Source organism: Columba livia, chromosome 5 (assembly GCF_036013475.1).
Source record: "Columba livia isolate bColLiv1 breed racing homer chromosome 5, bColLiv1.pat.W.v2, whole genome shotgun sequence".
Taxonomy (NCBI): Eukaryota; Metazoa; Chordata; class Aves; order Columbiformes; family Columbidae; genus Columba; species Columba livia.
In genome coordinates this window covers 43,374,623-43,397,400 of record NC_088606.1, presented here as the reverse complement: position 1 = coordinate 43,397,400, position 22,778 = coordinate 43,374,623, and the positions used below count along the sequence as shown (strand labels likewise).

The 22,778-nt window shown below is 47.5% G+C and overlaps 2 protein-coding genes across 2 annotated transcripts; one reads left to right on the top strand and one right to left on the bottom strand.

The window, feature by feature from the left end:
- Positions 1-48: 48 nt before the first annotated feature.
- Positions 49-8,908, top strand: PSMC3 (proteasome 26S subunit, ATPase 3). The gene is made up of 12 exons (XM_065066041.1): positions 49-333; positions 427-507; positions 3,451-3,576; positions 4,287-4,391; positions 4,485-4,547; positions 6,021-6,158; positions 6,297-6,440; positions 6,665-6,813; positions 7,318-7,414; positions 7,563-7,708; positions 7,883-7,964; positions 8,087-8,908. Exons 1-12 carry the CDS (start codon positions 307-309, stop codon positions 8,195-8,197), a joined length of 1,269 nt encoding a protein of 422 aa, XP_064922113.1. The 5' UTR covers positions 49-306; the 3' UTR covers positions 8,198-8,908.
- Positions 8,909-9,504: 596 nt separating this feature from the next.
- LOC102094107 (transmembrane protein 178B) lies at positions 9,505-21,929 on the bottom strand. Its single transcript, XM_065066050.1, has 4 exons — positions 21,282-21,929; positions 13,073-13,186; positions 11,720-11,857; positions 9,505-10,387 (listed from the first exon to the last, which is right to left on the bottom strand). Exons 1-4 carry the CDS (start codon positions 21,658-21,660, stop codon positions 10,143-10,145), a joined length of 876 nt encoding a protein of 291 aa, XP_064922122.1. The 5' UTR covers positions 21,661-21,929; the 3' UTR covers positions 9,505-10,142.
- Positions 21,930-22,778: the final 849 nt, after the last annotated feature.

The following is a 22,778-nucleotide window of genomic DNA, read 5'->3' as shown; positions in this document are numbered from 1 at the left end:
GCCCCTGCCCCGCACCAAGATGGCGGCGGGGCCATCACTCAGCAGATTTGGCCGGTGGCACGTGACCTGTGCGACGGTTCCCCTTCCCCACCCCCGCCAGCAGATTCGGCACATTCTTTGGGCCGCTGTCCGGCCGGCGGGGGCGGGGGGAACGTGCCCGCGGCGGGGCGCCGTGGAAAAAGAGCGGGTTCGGGGCCCCCGAGCCGCCTGTCCCGCTGTCTGTCGTGCTGCTGCCGGGGCGAGCAGTGCGGAATCTGCCGCCCGGAATCCGCCGCGCTGTGTGCTCCCTCGCTTGCTGGGGGGAAGATGGCGTCGGTGTGGGACGAGTCCGAGGTGAGGGGCAGCGGCGGCGGGGCTCGGGGCTCGGGGCGGCGGGGCTGGGGCGCGGGCCGGGCCGGGGCTGACGCTGCCGTTGTGCCCCCGCAGGATGGCGTCGGCGAGGAGGTGCTGAAGATGTCCACGGAGGAGATCGTTCAGCGCACCCGCCTCCTCGACAGCGAGATCAAGGTAGCGGCCGGGGGCCGCCGGCCAGGCCGGGCCAGGAAGCGCTGGGGCCGCCCTCGGGAGCCCGGGGCTGCTGGTGCTCGGGGAGGGCTCGGGGACAGCCGAGAGCAATGGAAAACACGATGCAGTTGGCTAGATGGGGACTGAGCAGGCTAAGGAACAGTAAGCCTGGAAGGCAGGGAAGACATGCGAAGTAAAAGAGCTGGGACCCGGGAAGCTGAGGGGATGGCTGTTCCACGGAGCCTCTGAAGCCTCGATGCTTCCGCTAAAGGCACCCCAGGCCTTCCAGCTCTTGTAGGCACAGGGGAGAGGGAGCCTGTTCCTTGGCCTGGGTAAGCTGGGATCATCAGGTGATTCAGGTTGGAAGGGACTCAAGAAGATCTCTGTTCCGACCCCCTGCGCAAAGCAGGGTCAGCCGTAACCCAGGCTGCTGAGGGCTTTGTCCAGCTGGATGGTGAAAGCCATCTGGTGACAGAGATTGCACCACTTCTCAGGGTATTCTGTCTCACTGCTTGGCTGCCCTCGTGGGGTTAAAGATTTGCTTTGTGTACAGTATGAACCTTTCTCGTTTCAGTCTTTGTGTGTTGTCTCATCCACCCACTGTGCAGGGTTGTGAAGTGTCTGGTTCTATCTTCTTGACACCTTGCCCAGTAGTTCTCTTCTTCAGCTGAACAATCCCAGTTCTCTCAGCTACTTCTCACAGGGCCTGTGCTCCAGTCCCCTGGCCATTTTGGTGGCCCTATACTGACCTCAGTCTGGTTTATCAATGTCTTTGCTGTATGGGGGGCCCAAACCAGACAGACTGCTCTAGATAGGATCTAATAAGTGTTGAGCAGGGAAGGATGATCGCATTTCTTCGTCTACCAGCTACATTTCTGTTAGCACAGTGCAGGATGCTGTTTGCCACCATTGCAGTCAGGGCACATTGCTGGTCTGTGTGCAGCTCATTGTCCACAGAGAACCACAGGTCCCTTTCCACAGAGCTGCTCCCCATCCAGCCTGCTGCCAGCCTGTGTAAGGATGAGGTGCTCTTCTGCCTCGGATGTGGGGCTTTGCCTTTGTCTTTTATTATTGTAAGGGTTCTCTGTGCCTATTCTTCCAGTCTCTTAAGGTCCCTCAGAGTGGCAGCCTTGCTCTTGAGCACAGAGACTGTGACCCCCAATTTGGTGTTGCCTGCAAACACAGTGGGAGTGCACTCCATCCACTTGTCTAGGTCGTTCATGAAGATGTTAAGTAGGACAGACCTGGGTAGACCTGGTTCACATAAAAGCTCAGCTGGTGTTAGCAATATGGAGACAAATTATTTTGTTAAATTCTGCAGAGTAACTTCATCCTAATGCTTCAGGCTCCACAAGTAGTTCTGACTTGTTTACTTACTTTCTTATTCTTTGAAAACAGCAAAGATAAATGTGTGTCTTATTTTTTAATTGCAGAATACAGTAAGGAATAAAACCAGCTTTCTCTCTTTTTTAGTAAAAACGTCATAACTGAGGTGGCAAAAATATTTATTGGCATCCTCCTTTCATGCTGTTTCCATGACTATTTCCCAGACCGTGTTTATTAAATCAAATTTCTAAATTTTTTGCATTTTTATGCAACAAATTCTATATTGTCTCCTGTAATAGTTCTGTCCTGTAAATAAGTGTGTGTTACAGCACAGTATTATGCTTAGGCATCAAGAGTTTTAAAAAGTAGTAGTAAAAGCGTCAGAAAAGTTAAAATTATAATGATGATGTAGGAATTTGAGCTTTCTATTATGCTACTAATATATGCTTTGTTTCTTTTTTTCTTATACGAAGATTTTGTATCTTATTGAAGCATAGGCCAAGGTTAATTCAAAACATAAATTACTGGTCATAAATTGAAAAAATAGGAGGTTCCACAGGGGTATGAAGACCTCGTCACTCTGGGGGCAGTCAGGCAGTGGGACAGGTTGTTCCAGAGAAGTTGTTTAGTCTCTGTCCTTGGAAGTTTTCAGGATTCAGTTGGGCCAAGCCCTGAGCAACCTAGTGAGAGCCCATGGCTGCCCCTGCTTTGAGCAGGAGATTGAAGTGGAGAACCCCAGAGGTGCCTCTCAACCTGGCTTGTCCTATATCCAAAACGTTCCACTGTTTTGTAAAGGACCTGGCTTTGTGAGGAGCAAGTACTGGATATTACTCTGGTGTTGAATGTTTTAAGGAGGATAAAAAGTATTTTTGCCCTGCAGAGGCAGCTGATCTGTTAGTTTCTCATATGTGTGGTCTTGCAGAACAGAACAGCTTTATAAAAACGGCTTTTCTGTTTGTCTTTGTGCTACTAGAAGCAGTGATGGTACATCTCTTTGCAGAGGTGCTGCAAGTCTCCCTGCTCTCAGTGGACACGAGCCTCAGTTCTGCCATTCCCTGTTCATACTTTCAGTTTACTTTGATTCTGTACTGTGATATTTTCAGCTTAAGGTCTTTCTGGGTGTTTGTTCCTATGCTATTGCATGTCATCACTTCAGAGTTCCAGCATGCGATTTTTCTTTAAACGCAGCAAAAAACAGCTTTAAAATGGGTCTGTGTATATGGATGCGTATAGATACATCTGTGTTTGTATATCTAGTTACCTGCATACCCATATATATTAAAAAGGAAAACCACAAAGTTGCCTTATCTAGATCATATCCTTACCTAGGTCATATTGCAACCCTGTAAGCTGATGTGTTGATCAGGCTAAGGTTATCCAGTGATACTGGGAAGAAATTACTTAGGGATATTGATTAGTTGGAGGCCAGAATGGGCTGGACTAACCAATTTCAGCTAATTTGCTGGCTTTTCCTCCTTTTATATTATGTTTCCCTTTATACCTAATGTTTCCCCAGGCTTATTTTTTTTTATAACTGTTTTACTTTTAGACTAAGGTATGAATTTTATCTTGCCTTAGTCTTCCAATACTATTCCTATCTCTTCTGCATCCTGATTCCAGATCATGAAGAGTGAAGTACTGAGAGTGACCCATGAGCTTCAGGCCATGAAAGACAAGATCAAAGAGAACAGTGAGAAAATCAAAGTGAACAAAACCCTGCCATACCTTGTCTCTAACGTTATTGAGGTGAGCGGTGTGCTCTTCTGCAGCAACACGGGAAGCGCGCACATTATATATCAGGAGGGAGGAAGGTAGGGGAACTCATCAGTGATTTGAGATGTGGTGTATTCTGAAACCGCTGATGTTCCTGCAGCCACGACTTTGAGGTTTTTTAGCTGGTTTTATTTGTGACCCAGAAGTGCGCATCACTTGCACACTTCTTGTCTGGATTGTTCCTTAGGTGTTGGCTGCTGTTCGTCTGTACGTGACACAGCCATCAGGGGGTGACACAGCCTCGTGTAGTGTAGACTTGGAAATGTGCAGCTTGGTGCACGCTTCCTGACACTTGTGAGACAGCGAATGAAAAGTGGTGGCTCTGTGGCTACCTCATGTTCTTTTTGTAATTCAGTAATTTTGATAATCTGCTAAAAAATACAGACAGTTTTCTATTTTTAAAAAAGGGGTTCATTTGTTCTAGGGTTTTAGAAGGAGAAATCAGTGCCATTAGCTACTTCTTTGTTCTGGACTTTATAGCATCTATGTGCTATTGTGTGCTGCTTTATGAGGACAGGAAGAAATGTGTTTTTATAGGAGGGCTTTAATGCTTTCAGATTCTACTGCTGATGGATGACAGGAAGTTTTATTTCTTCTACTGCATATAATTTAGAAGCATTAATTCTGGGGTCATCTTGCTAGCCTAGTTACATTATCGCGAAATCTCTCACATTGTTTTTCAGCTGCTGGATGTTGACCCCAACGACCAGGAGGAGGATGGAGCAAACATTGACCTGGATTCCCAGAGAAAGGGCAAGTGTGCTGTGATCAAGACCTCTACACGCCAGGTAAGACCCATGTGCCCAGCCGCATGTGAGAAGTGCTGAAAAGGACCTTGTCTCAGTACAGCTGTTTTGCTTACTTTGAGTCCTTTCCTACAGACATATTTCCTGCCTGTTATTGGGTTGGTTGATGCTGAGAAGTTGAAGCCTGGAGACCTAGTGGTGAGTGATGCTGTTGTGACTGTTAGATATGATGTTGGCCAGAAAATTGCATATGGCTTGCCCTTTAGAAAGGAGACAAATCTGTCGAGATTTCTCCAAGACCATTTCTATACTAAAATTTTAATAAAAAGATACTATGGATTCAGTCATATTTGTAGTATAGAAAAGTAGTTGGATGGGGGTCCTTATACATACAGGTAGATGCTGAAAATTTAGATACAGAATCACAGAATGTTGGGGATTGGAAGGGACCTCGAAAGATCCTCTAGTCCAATCCCCCTGCCAGAGCAGGAGCACCTAGATGAGGTTACACAGGAAGGTGTCCAGGCGGGTTTTGAATGTCTCCAGAGAAGGAGACTCCACAACCTCCCTGGGCAGCCTGTTCCAGTGTTCTGTTACCCTCAGTGTGAAGAAGTTTCTTCTCATATTTAAGTGGAACCTCCTGTGTTCCAGTTTCAACCCATTACCCCTTGTCCTGTCATTGGTTGTCACCGAGAAGAGCCTGGCTCCATCCTCGTGACACTCAGCCTTTATATATTTATAAACATTAATGAGGTCACCCCTCAGTCTCCTCTTCTCCAAGCTAAAGAGACCCAGTTCCCTCAGCCTTTCCTCATAAGGGAGATGCTCCACTCCCTTAGTCATCTTTGTTGCCCTACGCTGGACTCTCTCCAGCAGTTCTCTGTCCTTCTTGAACTGAGGGGCCCAGAACTGGACACAATAGTCCAGGTGTGGTCTCACCAGGGCAGAGTAGAAGGGGAGGAGAACCTTTCTTGACCTACTAACCACTCCCTTTCTAATACACCCCAGGATGCCATTGGCCTTCTTGGCCACAAGGGCACAGTGCTGGCTCATGGTCATCCTGCTGTCCACCAGGACCCCCAGGTCCCTTTCCCCTACGCTGCTCTGTAACAGGTCATTCCCCAACTTATACTGGAACCTGTGGTTGTTCCTGCCCAGATGCAAGACTCTACACTTGCCCTTGTTTTATTTAGTTGAATTTTTCCCCACCCAACTCTCCATCCTGTCCAGGTCTCACTGGATGGCAGCACAGCCTTCTGGCGTGTCAGCCACTCCTCCCAGTTTGGTGTCATCAGCAAACTTGCTGACAGTGCACTCTCTTCCCTCATCCAAGTTGTTGATGAATATATTGAATAATATAGGCCCCAGTACTGACCCCTGAGGCACTCTACTAGATACTGGCCTCCAACTAGACTCGGCCCCAAAGTAAGCTTACCACATAGTAAGTTTTTAGAAAACAATCTCTTGTATCGCAAGTAAATTGGGCCCATTCTTTTTAAAACATGCTAGGTTAGCTGTGGCATTGTGCACTGTGCCAAGCTGTGGTGATTTGAGGAGTGCCATTGTCAAAGCTGGTTATTTCTGCATCCTTGAGGTCTAGTGAAACATCTTTGCTTGTTTAATAATTGCTATCTGAAGGGCTTGTTAAAAACAAAGGACTTGTGTTTACAGGGAGTGAACAAAGACTCTTACTTGATCCTGGAGACTCTACCTACTGAATATGATTCACGAGTGAAAGCCATGGAGGTGGATGAGAGACCCACAGAGCAGTACAGTGACATCGGGGGGCTGGATAAGCAAATCCAAGAGGTGATACTTCATGTTTAGGTTCTGGTGGGACTGAGAACAACAGTCATTGAACCTCAGCTCAGAACTTCAGCTCAAAGCAGGCAGACTGGTCTGTGGAGGAGAATGTGTTTATGTATTAGTATTTTTCTTTTGCTGTAGCTCGTGGAAGCCATTGTCCTGCCAATGAATCATAAGGAAAAATTTGAAAATTTGGGTATACAGCCGCCCAAAGGAGTTCTTATGTATGGGCCTCCAGGAACAGGGAAGACACTTTTAGCTCGAGCATGTGCTGCCCAGACCAAGGTAAAAGGAACCTTTGAAAGTGTGTGCTGCTGTAGAATAGTACTGGAAAAGAATAAGAACATCTCCAAGGGGAAAGGGGACATACATATAAACTGGTGTTACAGAGACTGGGATTTTCTTGTCTGCTTGCTTGCTTGCTTGTTCTAATTAAGGGCTTCTTGTAGTTCTCAGAACTGACCCTATTGAGAAACAAGGCATAGGATTGATTCTTTTTCTCTCCCCAGGCTACATTCCTGAAGCTTGCGGGTCCACAGCTTGTGCAGATGTTCATTGGTGATGGAGCAAAGCTGGTACGTGATGCTTTCGCTCTAGCCAAGGAGAAAGCTCCTTCCATCATCTTTATTGACGAACTGGATGCCATTGGTACGAAAAGGTGAGGTGTAGGCCATGTTGTAAAGCTCTTGAGAGCTCTCTAGCAGCCCTCTTTGCCTGTGTATGTGAGGGAATCCTAGCTTTAAAGCATGGCTTTTTCAGAAACAGAGTGGAGAATCCATCACAGACAGCACTTGCCACAATCATTTGCCTTATGAGTGAAGTACATGAGACTCAGGATCTATCTGATGGTCTCCTGCTGTACAGAACTGTTTTCTCGTAACTGCCTTGGGTGCGAGGAGACGTTTACCCTGATTTACTACTTGGGCCTGGACAACATTTGTCTTGTTCAGCTCTAAGGGCATAATAAGGCTTAGGTGCTGCTGACAGTTACTGTAGTCGTCATCTTCATCAAGGTAGGACTTCCTGTATCTTCAAGGAGGAACTTGGAAGACCTTAGCTAAGGAGTGTGAACTGTGGTCGTTCTGTCTTTTTATGTGATTAAAAACATAGGGGCAGGGTGGTCAGGTTCATGCTGATAGTTTTCCCCTTGTTTCCTCCTCAGGTTTGATAGTGAGAAGGCTGGTGATCGGGAGGTGCAGAGGACCATGCTGGAGCTGCTTAATCAACTTGATGGTTTCCAGCCCAACACACAAGTCAAGGTTGGGATCTAGCGGGGCGTGCTTCTGAGGTCCAGGGCTCTCTAGTAGGGGATGGAAAACAGTGTACGGGGAAGAAGGTTGGTGGAGCCTTGGAGAGGAGAGGCCTGTCCTCCAGGTTCCTCAGACTGATGACCCTACTTCTACTTAGGTGATTGCTGCAACCAACCGGGTTGATATATTGGACCCAGCTTTGCTCCGCTCTGGACGATTAGATCGTAAGATTGAGTTCCCAATGCCTAATGAGGAGGCCAGAGCCAGAATTATGCAGATCCATTCACGCAAAATGAACGTCAGGTATGGAAGAGGCATGACCTTCTGGGGCTGTGGTTGTCACTCATGGGCTGTGGAGCGGCTGGCGCTCTCTTCTGTTGAATGCTCACTGTTGGGTTTTAGGGAAGCTCCACACCTTGCTTTTTCTATTTGATACATGTTCTCAGACTATTTTTTCCCCCCTCCTGCTCATGTCAGCCCTGATGTGAACTATGAGGAACTGGCTCGCTGCACAGATGATTTCAATGGAGCCCAATGCAAGGCTGTGTGCGTTGAAGCGGTAAGTATCCCTCTACAGCAGCCAGCACTGATAGGAGAGAGGTGTGAAAGCTAGCAGTGAGTAATTACTTTGAACTGATGTGGTGCTCGCATGCCGTTTCTAAATCCTGTCTCATTGGGCAGGGTATGATTGCCCTCCGCCGTGGAGCTACGGAGCTCACCCATGAGGACTACATGGAAGGAATCCTGGAGGTTCAAGCAAAGAAAAAAGCCAATCTGCAGTACTACGCCTGATCTCTGCCCAGACAAGGCTGTGGCCTTGGCAGAGGACAGGACTAGACTGGACTGTACCACTTTCTGTCTGGAAAAAATAAAGCGTTTTTTCCCTCTAAAAACAAATCCATGATGTGTTGGGGCTGTTGCCCTTCCTCAGGGGTTCTACATGTGCAAAAGGGAAGGTGAGAACCTCCTGTCCACGGTGCCCATCATGCTGCCTTTGGAGAGCTTACTCCTGGTGGAACTGGATTAAATCTTGCTCTGCTACATCTGGATGAGGACCAGCAGATTATACTGCAGAAAGCATACTTTGAAAGTGGTGGTCTGCAGCTCAGACAGGATCCCCTGTTTTTACCTGTGCAGCCAGTGAACAGACTGTACAGCTTTGTTAGAGTATTTGAAACTTTTGAACTAACACTCATTTAGCAAGAGAGAAGTGAACATGATTCACACGTGAATGATTTTTTAACTTTGTCATTTAAACTTAACTCTGGAAGTTTTAGTACCATTGCTGTTATGTATTTGAGCTTTGTGGTGAATCAGTCTGGTAATCAGTCAGAAAGAATTCAAGGTTTAATCCACTGAGCAAGTCTTTCAGTACTTTTAATGCCAGTTGAGAATTACAATTTCCATTTAAAAATTACACTTTTCATAAATACACTGACTTTAGCATTAAGTATCTTACATGCCACTGTATTGTATTTTAAATACAATGTAAACATCTCCAAATGCTGGCCATCTCATCTTTACCTGTGCAGTTTTTGGACGCTTGAGAGAGGGGCAGGGATGTGAGGGAGAAAAGATGAAAGAAAGAAAAATGTACCCCAGAGTACTTTGGCTGATGTTCCTGAGTTAGCCCTAGTACCTGCACTGGATCCAAGGTCCTTACTGCTCATTTTGGAGAGGGAGCTTGTTCCAGCAGAGCATGCATGTTCTTGACATGCTATGCTCAGGGGCACTGGACATTAGAAAGAGGTGAGTGGTGAAGTGAGCAGAAGCCACGCGTTCCTGAGGAAAATACATTGTGATTCCTTTGGAAATTAGTATTAGAGGGGGCTGTACATCTTCTGCTATTTTAGCAGTGCTGCTATTTGAATTTTGAGAGAATTACTCATCTCCTTCCACAGAACAAGAGTTATACCCACAAGTTAGTTGGAAGGTAGAAGTTGATCCCAGCAGCTCAAACTGACCTACTTCAGGAACAGACCCTGGCCTCTAGTGGAATAGTTCCAAGCTGCATGTTGCAGACATCTCCCCATTAAAACAAGGGTGTGTTGTTAGCCAAATGAGTAACCTCACCTGTGTTTTTTGTCTTGGTTTGGTTGTTTGGTTTGTTTTTTTTTAAGAGTCTTGCTGCTCAGCCAGCTCCTTTTGGAAACAGCTTTAGTCGTGAGTAAATAGCTGATACTACAGCATGGCATAGCACAGATTTCTGATTTAAATAAATACTAAGAATGGACTAATTCTTTGGCCTAAACCTCGGCTTAGATCAAGGTTATTTTGGGAAAGGATGGCCTGAGCCAACACTGGACACGCCTGTTGCAAAAGTGTTCAAGCCAACTTCACATAGTTCCTTGCCCTAATTTGGGTCTGAATTAGACCTGCAGCAATAGAGTTGGTGCGTAAACATCCCTTACAACTGGACAATAACAGGACCATGGAGGTACAGTTCAAAAAACAGCACAAAAAAAGACACAGCCTTTGACTTAATCTCTTGTAAACAGAAGAAAAACAAAAGAACTGTCCCCCTTAAACCATCAATGAGCAAATCAGCAATAATTCAAACCTGGAGTTACTTGCAATGTCTGTGTCCGCGACTGGAGGCTGTAGCAGCGTTCCCCGGGCTGCTGCTTCCACAGCTATGGCACTGCTCTCCACACACTGACATGCCACCTCTTCTGGTGTTAACCCACAGCTCCGCCCAGGCTGCGCTTTCCAGAGTCTCTCCGCGCTCCCTCCGAGGTCACACGGCCCCATTTTCCTGTCTGGGTTTTTGTACGGATGCCCGCGAAGTGTTGAGTGACGGGGCCAATGTGCAGAGGAACCCAGCCAGCAGGGTGAGGCCCAGGCCTCCCCAGGCACAGAACATGGACCAGCCATAGCCATGACTGATGTCCTCTGGCAGCCCATAGACGTAGCGAGGATAGCGCGATAACTCAAAATTGATCCCAGCTACACATGTGCAGAGTGAGATGATACAGCACGTACCTGCAGGAGAAAAGCAAGAGGGTTCTACGCTGCCCTCAGACAGGTTAGTTATGCTGTGTTGGTTTTTTCCCTAAGTATTTTCAAAATAAAGTTTTACCTCTTTTTTTTTTTTTTTATATCCTGCAGTCCTACCAGTCACTCTTCTTACAGGGCAGGGAAAAAAAAAAGGCAAGATATGTAAGACTAGAGGCTACCTCACTTCCCAAAGAACCAATATTGCCTTGCCTCTGTTGCTGTTCTGAACTCAGTCACAATTCTCCTGAGACTTTATTTATTTCCAATGACTAAAGTCATCAGGTTCCAGACAGGACTTTGGCAGTATCTCCTGTGCAAGGTAAATAAATTAAGGCCAGGGCTGCCAAGTGCAGTACTGCTTGGTTTTTACTAGGAACATTCAGACTTCTGCCAGCTGTAGCCTAGGCCCATGGAAAGTGCCCAGGTTTTTGTCATCTGCTACATATTCACTAAGTACCTAGATAGAGGAGCAAATAAGCCAAAGAAATTTGTAGTGGAAGGCACTTTACTGTGTCTAATATACACTAGTACACTAGATTCAGGGGCGAGGTGAACATTTCATTCTTTCCAGCTCTGGCTCTGTGTCTAAATACTAATGAAGGGGACCCAGTCTACCTGTTCCACTTAAAATACTTAATTCTCTCACTGCTGTGCACTAAAGAAATGCAGATGTTCTGTAAGGAAACTGCAGTTAAGCAGCACATAAGATGACCAAGGATGGCACAAGCCTACTTCCAGGCCTTCTAGCATCATGCTGTGTCAGCACAGTGGTTTTCTGTGCAGCTCCCCAGAAACTTCTCCTTAAGAAGACTCGCTGATGGCAAGGGAAGATCTGTAACACCCCTCCCCACCAAAAGAAAAAGAAAAAAAAAGGCACCAAAGCAGTGTCACACCTACTTGTTTAATTTATATAGATGCTGTTTTATCACCAAGTTTCTTGCTTGCAGCCACTACAGATGCTGACAACGGGCCTCTAGGATAGCAGCCCTGGCTTTAAGGTAGAGCCCCATTTTTTCCTACTTGAAAGCTGCCTGTTTACTGCTTGCAATTTAAGAGTCCCCATCCTCGCAGCATCTCAAGAGCTCACCCTTTTGCTGCATCTGTTGCTCCTATGCCTCTTTCAAATAAAGACACTCCCTGGTTTTGAGCTGAACAATCAAAGCTCAGAAAAACCATTGGTCATGCAGAAAGTCTGCTCCCAGCCGAGAAGAACAGGTGTAACACCCCAGGCAAGCGTTATTTTTACTTTTAAGAGCACCTCCCCAGCCAGCGATGCTGACTGTGCTGACTTCAGGGGTAGAAGCAAAAGGCTCTCACCTCCCATTAGGAAGAGCAGCCCAGCAACATACTGCATGAGCTCCTGCTGTTTGCAGCAGCCCAGCACACCAATGATCCACCCAAACAGGATGATGGAGACTGCCATGCCAATGAAGCCAGCGGTCATCCTCCGCAGATCTGAGAAACGAGAAAGGAGAAAGGCAAGAAAGAAGACGTGAACATGGCACGGCACCCAGACAGGACAACCAGGGGAGAGTCCAGACAGACTTAGATTTGCTGGTTCTAAAGCTTATACTTGACCTATGGAGTCCTCCTGTAGCTTCTTTGAGGTAGCTACTTCACCCATCACACTGAAACTAAAAGAATCCGGCTAACATGATTCCCTTTTGCTGGGCACTGTACAACTAGAGAGCATTTCTGTCCTGATCAAGAGGAATGTTAGTACTACAAAGGCTTTTTTTCTTTTTCTTCTTTTTTTTTTGGTTTGGTTTTGGTTTGTTTTTTGTGTGTGTGTGTGGTGTGTTTCTTTGGGATGGAGTTTGTTGGGTGAGTGTCTGCTGAAAACAGAAATAAGAGAAGGGAGAGGGAATACTGAAGAAAGCACATGGAAGGCAGATAAAGTGAACTGAAAAGAGGAATAGTGGGAGGACAGAAACAGACAGCAGATCAATACAGTATGATGGGAGCAACTCCAGTAACAAGCTCTAAAAAAATGCCTGGGCACCAGTGATATGAACAGCACTCTGTCATCCTTAATACAAGTGCTATTCTTGTCTCTTCCTAGTTCAGTCTCTAGCTGCTTTTCCTCAGCGCTGAGGCTCCCATGACAGGGGCTAGGCAGAACTATGGGAGGTAACAGAACCAAAAAACAAACATCAAGAGATGCAGGAGCAGAAAAAACACAATTAAATCATTCTTAGTGACAGGCTAAAGGTCAGTAATTTGTGTGGGAAGGACTTGGGCATGAGGCAGATTGTGGGCCAGGAGCTGGTAACAGCAGGTTGCAAAGACAAATGGAGATGTTCCCTATAAGAGCTGGTTGCCAGGGAGCTGCACCAGGTCACTGGCGTGCACACAGAAAAATGCAACAAGCTCTATCCTCACTGTACAGTGATGCAGCACCTTTGCTGTAAGCCAGCTAGGAATTGTCTGTCCCCAGATTCAGAATATGATTACACCTTATAACACACTACTCACATGCCTGAATTCCTGAATTTGATGCTTAAGTCCCTCCAAATTTCATGTCCCCTTGACAGCTGCTTGCCCTTCGTCACTATCTAATACATATTTGTGCTTAAAGCCCAGCGACAGTTGATTCAGAGCCCTCATTTAGCATTGCACTCGGGCATTAAGGAATCCAAACAGTCTTGTACGCTGCTTTGGGTTACTTACGGAGCGCATGCCACTCATCCTGCCGGATGGTGTTGGTGATGTTGACGGGTAAGTTGCGAGGCAGAGAGCTGGAGGTGTAGTGGTACTTCACAGCAGTGCAGCGCTGAATAACCCCTGTGAAAGAGACATAGTGTGAAATGGCATGAAACCCCTGTGCCTTGCACTTGCTCCTGCATTGGCTGGCCCAGCAGAGCTCACACAGGGGAAACTTTAGTTCAGTAACAGAGCAAATGAAACCAAAACAAGAGCTATTTACTTCAAAGCCTATGGGGATTAGGAGGAGAGTCTTGCTACAAAGAAACACTAGCAAAGAGGGAGCAAGGTGCTGACCCAGGCAGGATGAAGGAAGGCACTGCTGAAAGCAGACAGTAAAGACAGTCACCAAAACCAGCTCCAGAACCTTCCTAGACAAACTGGTACAATCTCTTGCGAATGGCTGAGACAAGAACATGGCCAAGTACCAACAGCACTGCCTTGTCTCTAAGAACACCGAATCACTTTGAAAATTTTGAATGAATGCTGGGAAGTGAACTGCATAGGAGAAAAGTTTTAATTCATTCCAGTAGTCATTGGCTCTTTACTTTTGATGAACAACAGTAGTCAGGTAGGCTTGTTTCCATTATAGCTTAAAGAAAAGTGTACCCTAGATGCAAATGTGAACCTACATGCTTGCTCTTCTTGAACGGCATTTTTAATTTAGAAAACAACCAATAACAACAAAGATACTAGGGGCAGAGGAATCATAGAATTGTAGAATGTCCTGAGTTGGAAGGGACCCACAAGGATCATCGAGTCCAGCTCCTGCCACTGCACGTGACAACCCCACAGTTCACACCATGTGTCTGAGGGTGTTGTCCAGTCTCTTCTTGAACACTGTCAGGTTTGGGGCCGTGACACCTCCCTGGGCAGCCTGTTCCAGTGCTGCACCACCCTCTGGGGGAAGAACCTTTTCCTAAGGTCCAACCTCAACCTCCCTTGGCACATCTTCCTGACATTCCCTCGGGTTCTGTCATTGGTCACTAAAGAGAAGAGTTCAACACCTGTCCCTCCTCCTCCCCTTGTGAGGAAGCTGTAGACCACGATGAGGTCTCTCAGTGTCCTCCAGGCTGAACAAACCAAGTGACTTTAGCCGCTCCTCATACAGCTTCCCCTCCAAACCCTTCACCAACTTCGTAGCCCTCTTATGGATACTCTCCAGTGGCTTTATATCCTTTTTACCCTGTGGCTCCCAGATCTGCACACAGAGCACCAGGTGAGGCCGCACCAGTGCAGAGCAGAGTGGGACAATCCCCTCCCTGCCTGGCTGACAATGCTGTGCTGGATGCACCCCAGGACACGTTTGGTCCTCTTGGCTGCCAGGGCACACTGTTGGCTCATGTTCAACTTGCTGCTGACCAGGACCCCCAGACGCCTCTCTGCAGAGCTGCTCTCCAGCATCTCGTCCCCTAGTCCGTATGTACAGCCAGGGTTGCCATGTCCCAGGTGCAAAACCCAGCACTTGCTCTTGTTGAACTTCATGCAGTTGGCGATTGTCCAGTTCTGCAATTTGTCCAGATCGCTCTGCAGGGCCTCTCTGCCCTCAAGAGTGTCAACAGCTACTTCCAATTTAGTGTCACCAGCAAACTTGCTTAGTATTCCCTCAACACCTATGTCTAAGTCATTCAGGAAGATATAAAGAGGGAGAGGAAGCTGCCTTACCCTCCCTGTTATAAATATAGCCAGGGCAGAGTGGAGAATAAATGTGAATGGTGGGTGGAAGAGAACAGCCAGAAAAGGTAAAAGAGCTAAACAGTACAAAAAGTTCCCCTTAAACAATGGCTGTGGGGTCATTACTGCTTTTGAATGCTGGGGCAGAAGAACCCTTCAGAAACAATCTATTGGCCAGTGAGCTAATTAAGAACAATCACTAGTAGGGGACTGCAGACTCAGTCATCAGCTTTGCAAAAGACACTAGAAAAGCCAGGAGAAGAAATGGGCTTTGTGTTGCTCCTGCAGTAATGGGAAGCAGGATTTTGTTCTCTAACAACATGAACTGGGGCTGTACTGACCTGGTTCCTGCAAGGACCTGCAAAGAGGAAGCCACTGCTCCACAAGATCAGGAGTTGCACACAAGAGGCCCAGCCAGTTCCAGACATCAGGCCAGGGAGGGAAAGGTGACCTGAATTCCCCCACATTAATGAAACAGCAACATTTATTACTAAAGTGGAACATGCCAACATGTAAAGAACATGCCCTAAAAGGGGAAAACTCAAAGCTAGAGTTCCAAAAGCCTCTGAGCAGCAAAGTATTTCAAGGAGATCCCTGTCCTCAGCTGTGCTTTCCACCACCCCTCACCCTGCTGCGATCCCCCACCACCTCCCCGGACACCAGCGGGCACTGGCAGCGATGCAGCGAGACACCCAGACACCCACACACTGAGTCGCTGCCCTTGACCTTCAGCTGTTCGCCTCCCCCTGTGGAGCGGTGCCCTCCCCTCGTGGTTATTTCAGAACAAGTCTAGTGCTGCCTGACCAAATGGATCAGCAAGACAACCCAGTAATGGAGGATGCCAGTTCATCTGCAAAAGCTCTGTGAACATCTGGATTGAGAACTTAGGCCATAAACAGCACGTCACAATATCTAATTAAATTTCACCTATAACTGTTGACTAAATTCAATCTCATTGACATGATTTACATGTGTTGTTGAGAAATAAGTCTATGGTACAAACTAATGACATCGGATTTTAGATTACAGTGCATTGGATTAATTAAAAGTAAGATCTATGCACTTATATAGTCTGATTATAAAGGTACTATATTTGAAGCAGCATTTTATATAAGAGCAAGGATTAGTACCTTTATAGCTCATTAAAGAAAAAATCAAAGACTAGGAACGTACATCCCTTATGATCAAAGCTATGGACTCCTCAGCTAAAACGTCACTGGGAAAATCTTTGCTCTGTATTATTACAAGAGTTTACGTGTATAGACGAGAATTAAAACCTCTCCACCTTCTTATACAAATCTGGTTATTCAGAAGTTTTCAAACATCAACTCATTCTGCTTCTGGTTTAAAAACTTTACTCCTAATCCTTTTTTCCCCAGAAATCAAAGTTCTAATTTTATGTAGGTAGCACATACAATTATATTAAAAACAGTAAGTTTACCAAACTAAGAGCTCAGGAGTCAGCGAATTTTAGGGTTTATGCTCAGCTCTGACATCTAATCCATGGGCTGGGTGACAGCCTTTGATTAGACCATCACAAGCCAGTTTCCAGTAAGACTCCTACTTCTCTGGGAGCACAGGCTGGACCTGCTCTGGTGCGAGCCACCAAAGGCACAACAAGGGCAGCCTCTCCCTGTACATCTGCTAGAAAAGCTGAAACAGGTAGGCAAGACAGTCAGAGGATCAGGGAAGCAGCGAGGGTGATCTCTCAGCAGGATATCTACCCACTTTCTAACAGAAAATTTTAACATGCACCCACGCAAATCTCAGTAGTCAGATTTTGCATCTGGCAGTCACTAGTTCATGCTTCCTATTTTCTGATTGAATCTCTTAAGTCTAATTTGCGGAGACATTACACACTCAAATATAGCCAGGTATTTTACAAGGCTGCATTTAGAGTGATGTAACACCTTGTTCACCGAGTACTCCAGAAAAAAGAAAAAAAAATTAGGTTTGCAGCCTCCAAGTTATAATGAAGTCAAAAGTATCACAAAGGTCCTCAAGTAAGTCCTTTGGCCTAAGCCTTTTACACATCTTAAACCCCAGCCTATAAAACAGGGGCAGCATCCTGCCCTCCGTTTCAGAAACCTGCTAGCAAAGTGATTTCGTTTTTGCTTATAACACACTCAGATGAGCACCATAAAAAAGTCTGCCAAAATTAAAAACTTGGCCTTCAGGAAAGGGCTTGAATAGGTTGGAGTCATGTGGTGAAAAACAAGTCTTTTTTGGCACATAAGTTGAGAACACAGTACAGAAGGGAGCAAGTGCTCATGTCATTAGCTCACCATAAAACACACGTACATTTCTTAGGGGCATTAAGAGAAAACTATGGGAGTTGCACTGCATGTACAGTTTTCTTGATTAAAAAGTAAACATAAGAAGCAATGAACTGCATCCAGCAGTGTCACACTGACACTTTCATAGCCAAGCCACATGCCTGTGCCATCCCACAGCCAACATTGTTTCTCACACCTTGTCCTGAATGTGTTTTGTTTGTTAGTTTTGTCGGTTTATTTGTTTTTCACTCAGGATTGTAACTGCAGACAGGTTCCCCTCCTGTATTCTCTCACAACCCTTGTCAGTGTCTCTGGACAAGTCCTTTCTCCTGACTCAACACAAAGGCCTGGAAAGACCAGAGGATGCTGGCTAGAAAGAATTTCAGGGCCTCCAGATGCCCCGGCAGAGCACAGGCCCCTTGTCCCTAGGCTGCCAGACACCTGGAAACCCAGATCCAGGCCCGCTGTGTAACACATTCCATTTGTGACCCTGGGCTCAGCAGACCCAGATTATTTTCTCGGTTTAGTTTTCATCTCTCTCTGACTTTGAAATATGCAGGTTTTCTTCTCTACACTGCCTCTGTGCCACTGCTATGAGGAGGAAGCAGAGAGGTTCTTGTTTTCTGTTCTGCTACGTGGCCCAGTCCTGCCTTGCAGGAGCTTGGCTCTCACACTGATGGAAGAAGTCCTCTCCTTCCCACCATGAGCAAGGCCAGGCAGCAGCCATGGGCAGTCAACACTGAGCTACCATGGGAGGTCTGGCTCTCCTCTCCCTCCTGCCCCAGGACCAAGTGGCCACTGAAGCTCCATGGCCTGTTGCTACCATCTCTGCCCAGGACTGTGGAGAGCATCACAGCTATGGGGTCACTCTGTCCACATCATCACCGAAAAGCCACTAGGTCTGGTAAATCAACTTTAAAACACCATGATAACTCTCAGAGATCATATTTACTGAGACATCATACTTACAATGGCCTGACCAAACAGATTGAGTTTATTACATGTGCCACTATAACAGATGCTCTGCAGACCTCATAGTCACTCCTGCAGCTCTTCCAGTTTATCATCAGCTGGAAAGGATGGGAAGTACAGGCACCAGGACCAAGCAGTTTTTCCTCAAGGGCCTCATTACTGCCACAAACTGTTGTGTTCCTCTGATAAAGCATCCAGTGGTTCTTCTCACTTCCTCAGCTACACTGTAATACTAAGAAGTCACTTCTGCCCAGTATATGTGAGACCTACCAGTTCCACCCCAGAGCCTTCTCAGAGCAAGCTTGAAAAGCAAAAAAATTTTTAAATTCCTTCAATGTACTGGTGTTAAAATGCTTGTTGTTCAAATGAACCCACCAAGCTATCCAAAGCAGCCTATTATAACGGATCTTTCCAAATTAATCATTTTCTACTGTCACCACTTTGTTAGCAACTCTTTTTTCATATTAATAGAGAAGACCGCTAAACAGCATATAATAAATCCCTGCAGGACCTCACTGCTTCTACATACAAAATGTCTTTTTTTGTTGCAGCATCAGTTATCCAGTGTGTAACCCACATAGCACAAGCTCCATAAGATGATGTATAGTGCTCAAGTTCTTACACTCACCGAGTCCCTCTCTACACACGGAGGTCCTTTTAGTTTCCCCAAGAAGCCCTTCAGTTCTTCAGCTGCTATCTTTTACCAATTGCTAATCTCCATTTTCCGCATTTGGTTCGCACATTGTTTTTTATTTTGCCTTCTTTATTGTATTTTTAAATGAAACTATCTATTTTTTTCACAGTTCCAAAATAGTGATTTCGCATTTTAAGAAAAATCTCACACATCATTCCCCTCTTACATTTAAACATTTCCCACCTCTCAGTTTTGCTCTACATTTTTTTACTCCAATTTTTTCCTTTGAAATACATAAAGCAAATATATTTTACATATTTTTTAAAAATACATATTATATAGAAATGTGTGCATGTATACACATCATTGGCTAAAATGCTCAAGTATGAAAGTTTCCACAGAACTTGCTTTGTATTAGTGGAGGTAGATAAATACTGGATTAGAAATCCATGGAATTATCTAAATGGATACAGGCACTTATAGACTTAGGAATTCATACAGAACTCAGAAGAGACCCAGAAAGGAAAGAAACCTTATTCCTGAGGTACCAGAAAATGAATAAATGAATAGGTATAAACCCTAATCAAAATTACTACTGGACGTTCACAAAAAAAACCAAAACAACGAACCACACACCAAACAACACACACACCCAAAGAGAAAAACACACTATTTACCCCTCTGTCACTAAAAGCCTATAAAAATCTCAAGTTTCAGGAATATTAGGAACATAAGAAGGCATCGCACCTCACCAAAGAGCTAGCTGAAAATTACTGCAAATGGAGGAGAAAGCAGGACTTTCGGAGGTGCACAGTAACGATCTCCAGCTCACACTAGGAAAGAAAACATTGTTTTTTCTCTTTGCAAGCCCCATATCTAGTATTGTGCTTGAGAGAAAAGCTCAGCAACAGCCCCACCTGCCCATCAGCTGGAAAAGGCTGCTTAATCACCATTGGCAGAGAAAAGAGAGACACAGTGGGAACAAGGAAGGGTTGCTAGTAAAGCAGGTCAGGGGAAGGGATAAGAAGAGAATTGTATCCATTTAAAGAACTGACTCTAGAAGAACTATTATTAATAATTTCCCTCTATAACGTGTCAATCATTACATTAGCAACTGCAGACCTAACTGGCAAAGAATACGAGCGAAGCAAGGCTTGTAGGTAAAGACAAGGTTTGTTGTTAGAACATCTGATGAAAAAAAATAAAATAGAAGGAAAACCTTTTGGATTCAGAGTCCCTCCAGTTTTACACGTCAGACCCTGAGGAAGATCATTCACCACCATGAAACACCCTCATGCATGCAGAATGCAGACTCTGGCTTCTCTGTTTGACTGTTGTAGTGCTGGGAAAATACCCCCAAAACAGAAGTCCTTATTAAGGACTAAACTAGTATTCTTGCCATTCCTTCCACGACACTTTGCTAATCTCAATGGGAGCTGAAAGTATTTGTCTTGATGTGAAGCAAAAAAATAGATAAATATTTTACATGACAGGCACAATTAATAGAAATAAATTAATGGGCTGCCTTTTAGTGAAATAAAATCGACATGGAAGTGAAAATGAAAATGCATAAAATGGATCCTAGGAGATTAAATAGAGAAAGAAGCTAATCACATGGCACTAGAGTTTCTAAAAGTCACTGCTGAGCATTGGGAAGAACAGACAAAGACGAGCTGAGCTTCACAGAAGCAGTCTATCCATCGTCTGCTGTGCAGGACTGGCGTCACGGTTGGAAGCCACGCTGAAGAACTGCTCCCACTTTCTTAAGATAGCATTTCCATTTTGTGCCTCAGTGGAAGCACTTCTCCCAACTCCTACTCTCCCTGTGCTAATATGTACCTGCTGGAACAGTAAGTCCTGTTATTTATCACTAACCATACATGGCATTTCTTTTCTTAAGCTTGTTTTGTATGCCATTTATTTTGACTTAGTGGGTCAGCCCACTACATTATTTCTACCATCCAGTCCAGGAATTGTATTCATACTTTGTGAACTCCTTGGCTTTGTACCAGCACCACAACAGCAGAAGATCCACAGCTTTCTCTGCTGTCACCCCTGGAGCCCTGAGTGACATCTGCCACCATGAAGGCCTAGCAATCCACTGCAGCAATGAGAACTCCCCCACGCTAGAACACGAACAACAGGTCCCCTTCCCCTTTCTGCAAACATTACAGGGCTATAAACACTACCATACACTTCCCAGGGCTCAATAATGCAATGTCAGGGTCAGGGGAATGCCCACCGAGCCCTTCTCTGAGCGCCAGGCCCTGCTCTGGCCACAGAAGGGGCTCTCCGCGGACGCGGTCCCACCCAGCACTGCAGCATTTTAAGCAGGCAGGGAGGCACACGAGACCCCGCTGTCGGGTCAGAGCCACGCTCGCCGCTTCCCGCACGCCAGGGACAGCCGGAGCCACGGAGCCCGTGCGGGGCTGCACCCGCGCCCGCCCGCCGCCCCGGTCACGCCGCAGCAGCGGGAGCCGGGGCCCCGCCCGCAGCCCCGGGGCCCGGCCGGGCCGCGCCGGCAGCCGCGCTCAGCACCACGGACAGCGGCAGGGCTCCAGCGCCTCCCCGCCGAGCCGGGCCTGGACCGGGGCCGCCCGCCCCTCCGCGGGCACCGCACCTTTCCGGATGAGCTCCTCGCTGTCCGGCTCGTAGCCCGCGCGGTGGCAGCGCCTCCAGAGCCCCGAGACGGTGGAGTTGAAGCGGCGGCCGCAGTGCGAGTCTAGAGCGGCGGCGGCGGCGGCCGGGGCGGGGGCCGGGGGCCGTCCGGGCAGCAGAGCCCGCGGGGGACGGGCGCGGAGCGGCAGGTGCGAGCTGGGCGCCGACATGGAGCCGGGCGGGTCGCTGCGCTTGTGACCGAAGCCGCGGCAGCGCTCACGGTGCCGCCGCGCGTCCGTCTCGTACCAGGAGTCGGTGCCGATGGCCACGGCCAGGAGGGCGAGGGCGGCGGCGGCCAGGAGCAGCCCAGAGCCGCTCAGCGCCTGAGCCGCGGCCGCCATCTTACCGCGCCGGGGGCGGCAGGGGCGGGCGCTTCCCCTGCAGCCCGGCTGGGGGCCTCCGCTCGCCGCCGCGCCGCCCCCGGAAGGGAAACGGGGCCAGCGTCCCCCGCCCCCCGACACCGGCTTCGCGGCAGGCGCCGCCCGGCCCCCGGTGCGGACTCGGTGCCGCACCTGTGCAGCCCGCAGGGCGCCCCAGGCCCGGCCTCAAGGCGGTCTCGGGGCCGCTCGCCCCCCCGCACGACGCGGGGACTCGGCCCGGGCTCCTGCTCCGCGGCACGAGGACCCTCATGGCCCGCGCGCAGCAACGGCCACGCTAACGGCCCCGCGCGGCGGAGCGGCCTGGGGAGGGTCCTTCGCTCGCCCCGCGGCCATGCGGGCGGAACCGCGGCCCGGCTGGCGGGAGCGGCAGCTACACGGGATGAGCTGGGGAAAGGGTGAGAGAGGGTCCCCGGCGGCCTCTCGCCCTACGCACCCTCCCAACGCCGGAGCCGCCGCCCGGGCTGGGCTGGCCGGAGGGCAGAGATCGGTCCTGCCAACACCGAGACCTCGGGGGATCAAGCGCTTTTTAAAACGTGGATGAAATATGAACACCACTAGCAGCAGCACTTGGCATTTTGATTACGATTTCTCCTCGACCCTTCATTATCAGTTAATGGAAAATAAGGCCCGAAGAGCTGAAAAACGTCGATGTATTTTATGCGATGAGAAGCTGGCTAAATCCAAGCCATTAGTTAAATGCAGCAGTTCCCAGGGCACAAAATCCCTTTTGATCCTGTTTGTTCCGTGGGACTTGTTCCTCCAGCTGCAGCTCTATCAGTCCAGAAAGCCAGTTGTTAGGACAGAGTGTTTTCAATTCTGGCCTCCAGATAAAATGATCTAGTGGTAAGTCTTAAATTATAAATTTAATGTCCAGTTTTTAAATCCTTAGTCTGGATTGTTAAAAGTACTTTAAATTGTCTCCCATGATGTTCAACTGCAGGAGATTCAGATCCTTCCCCCACCCCTACTTGTCACTTCATGCACCCTTGGCTACAAACACAACCAAATGCCTTCCCCAGGACTGCCCCCAGGGCCCCTGCCCAGAACAGAGTGCTGCTTCTCTCCCCACAGCACTATGC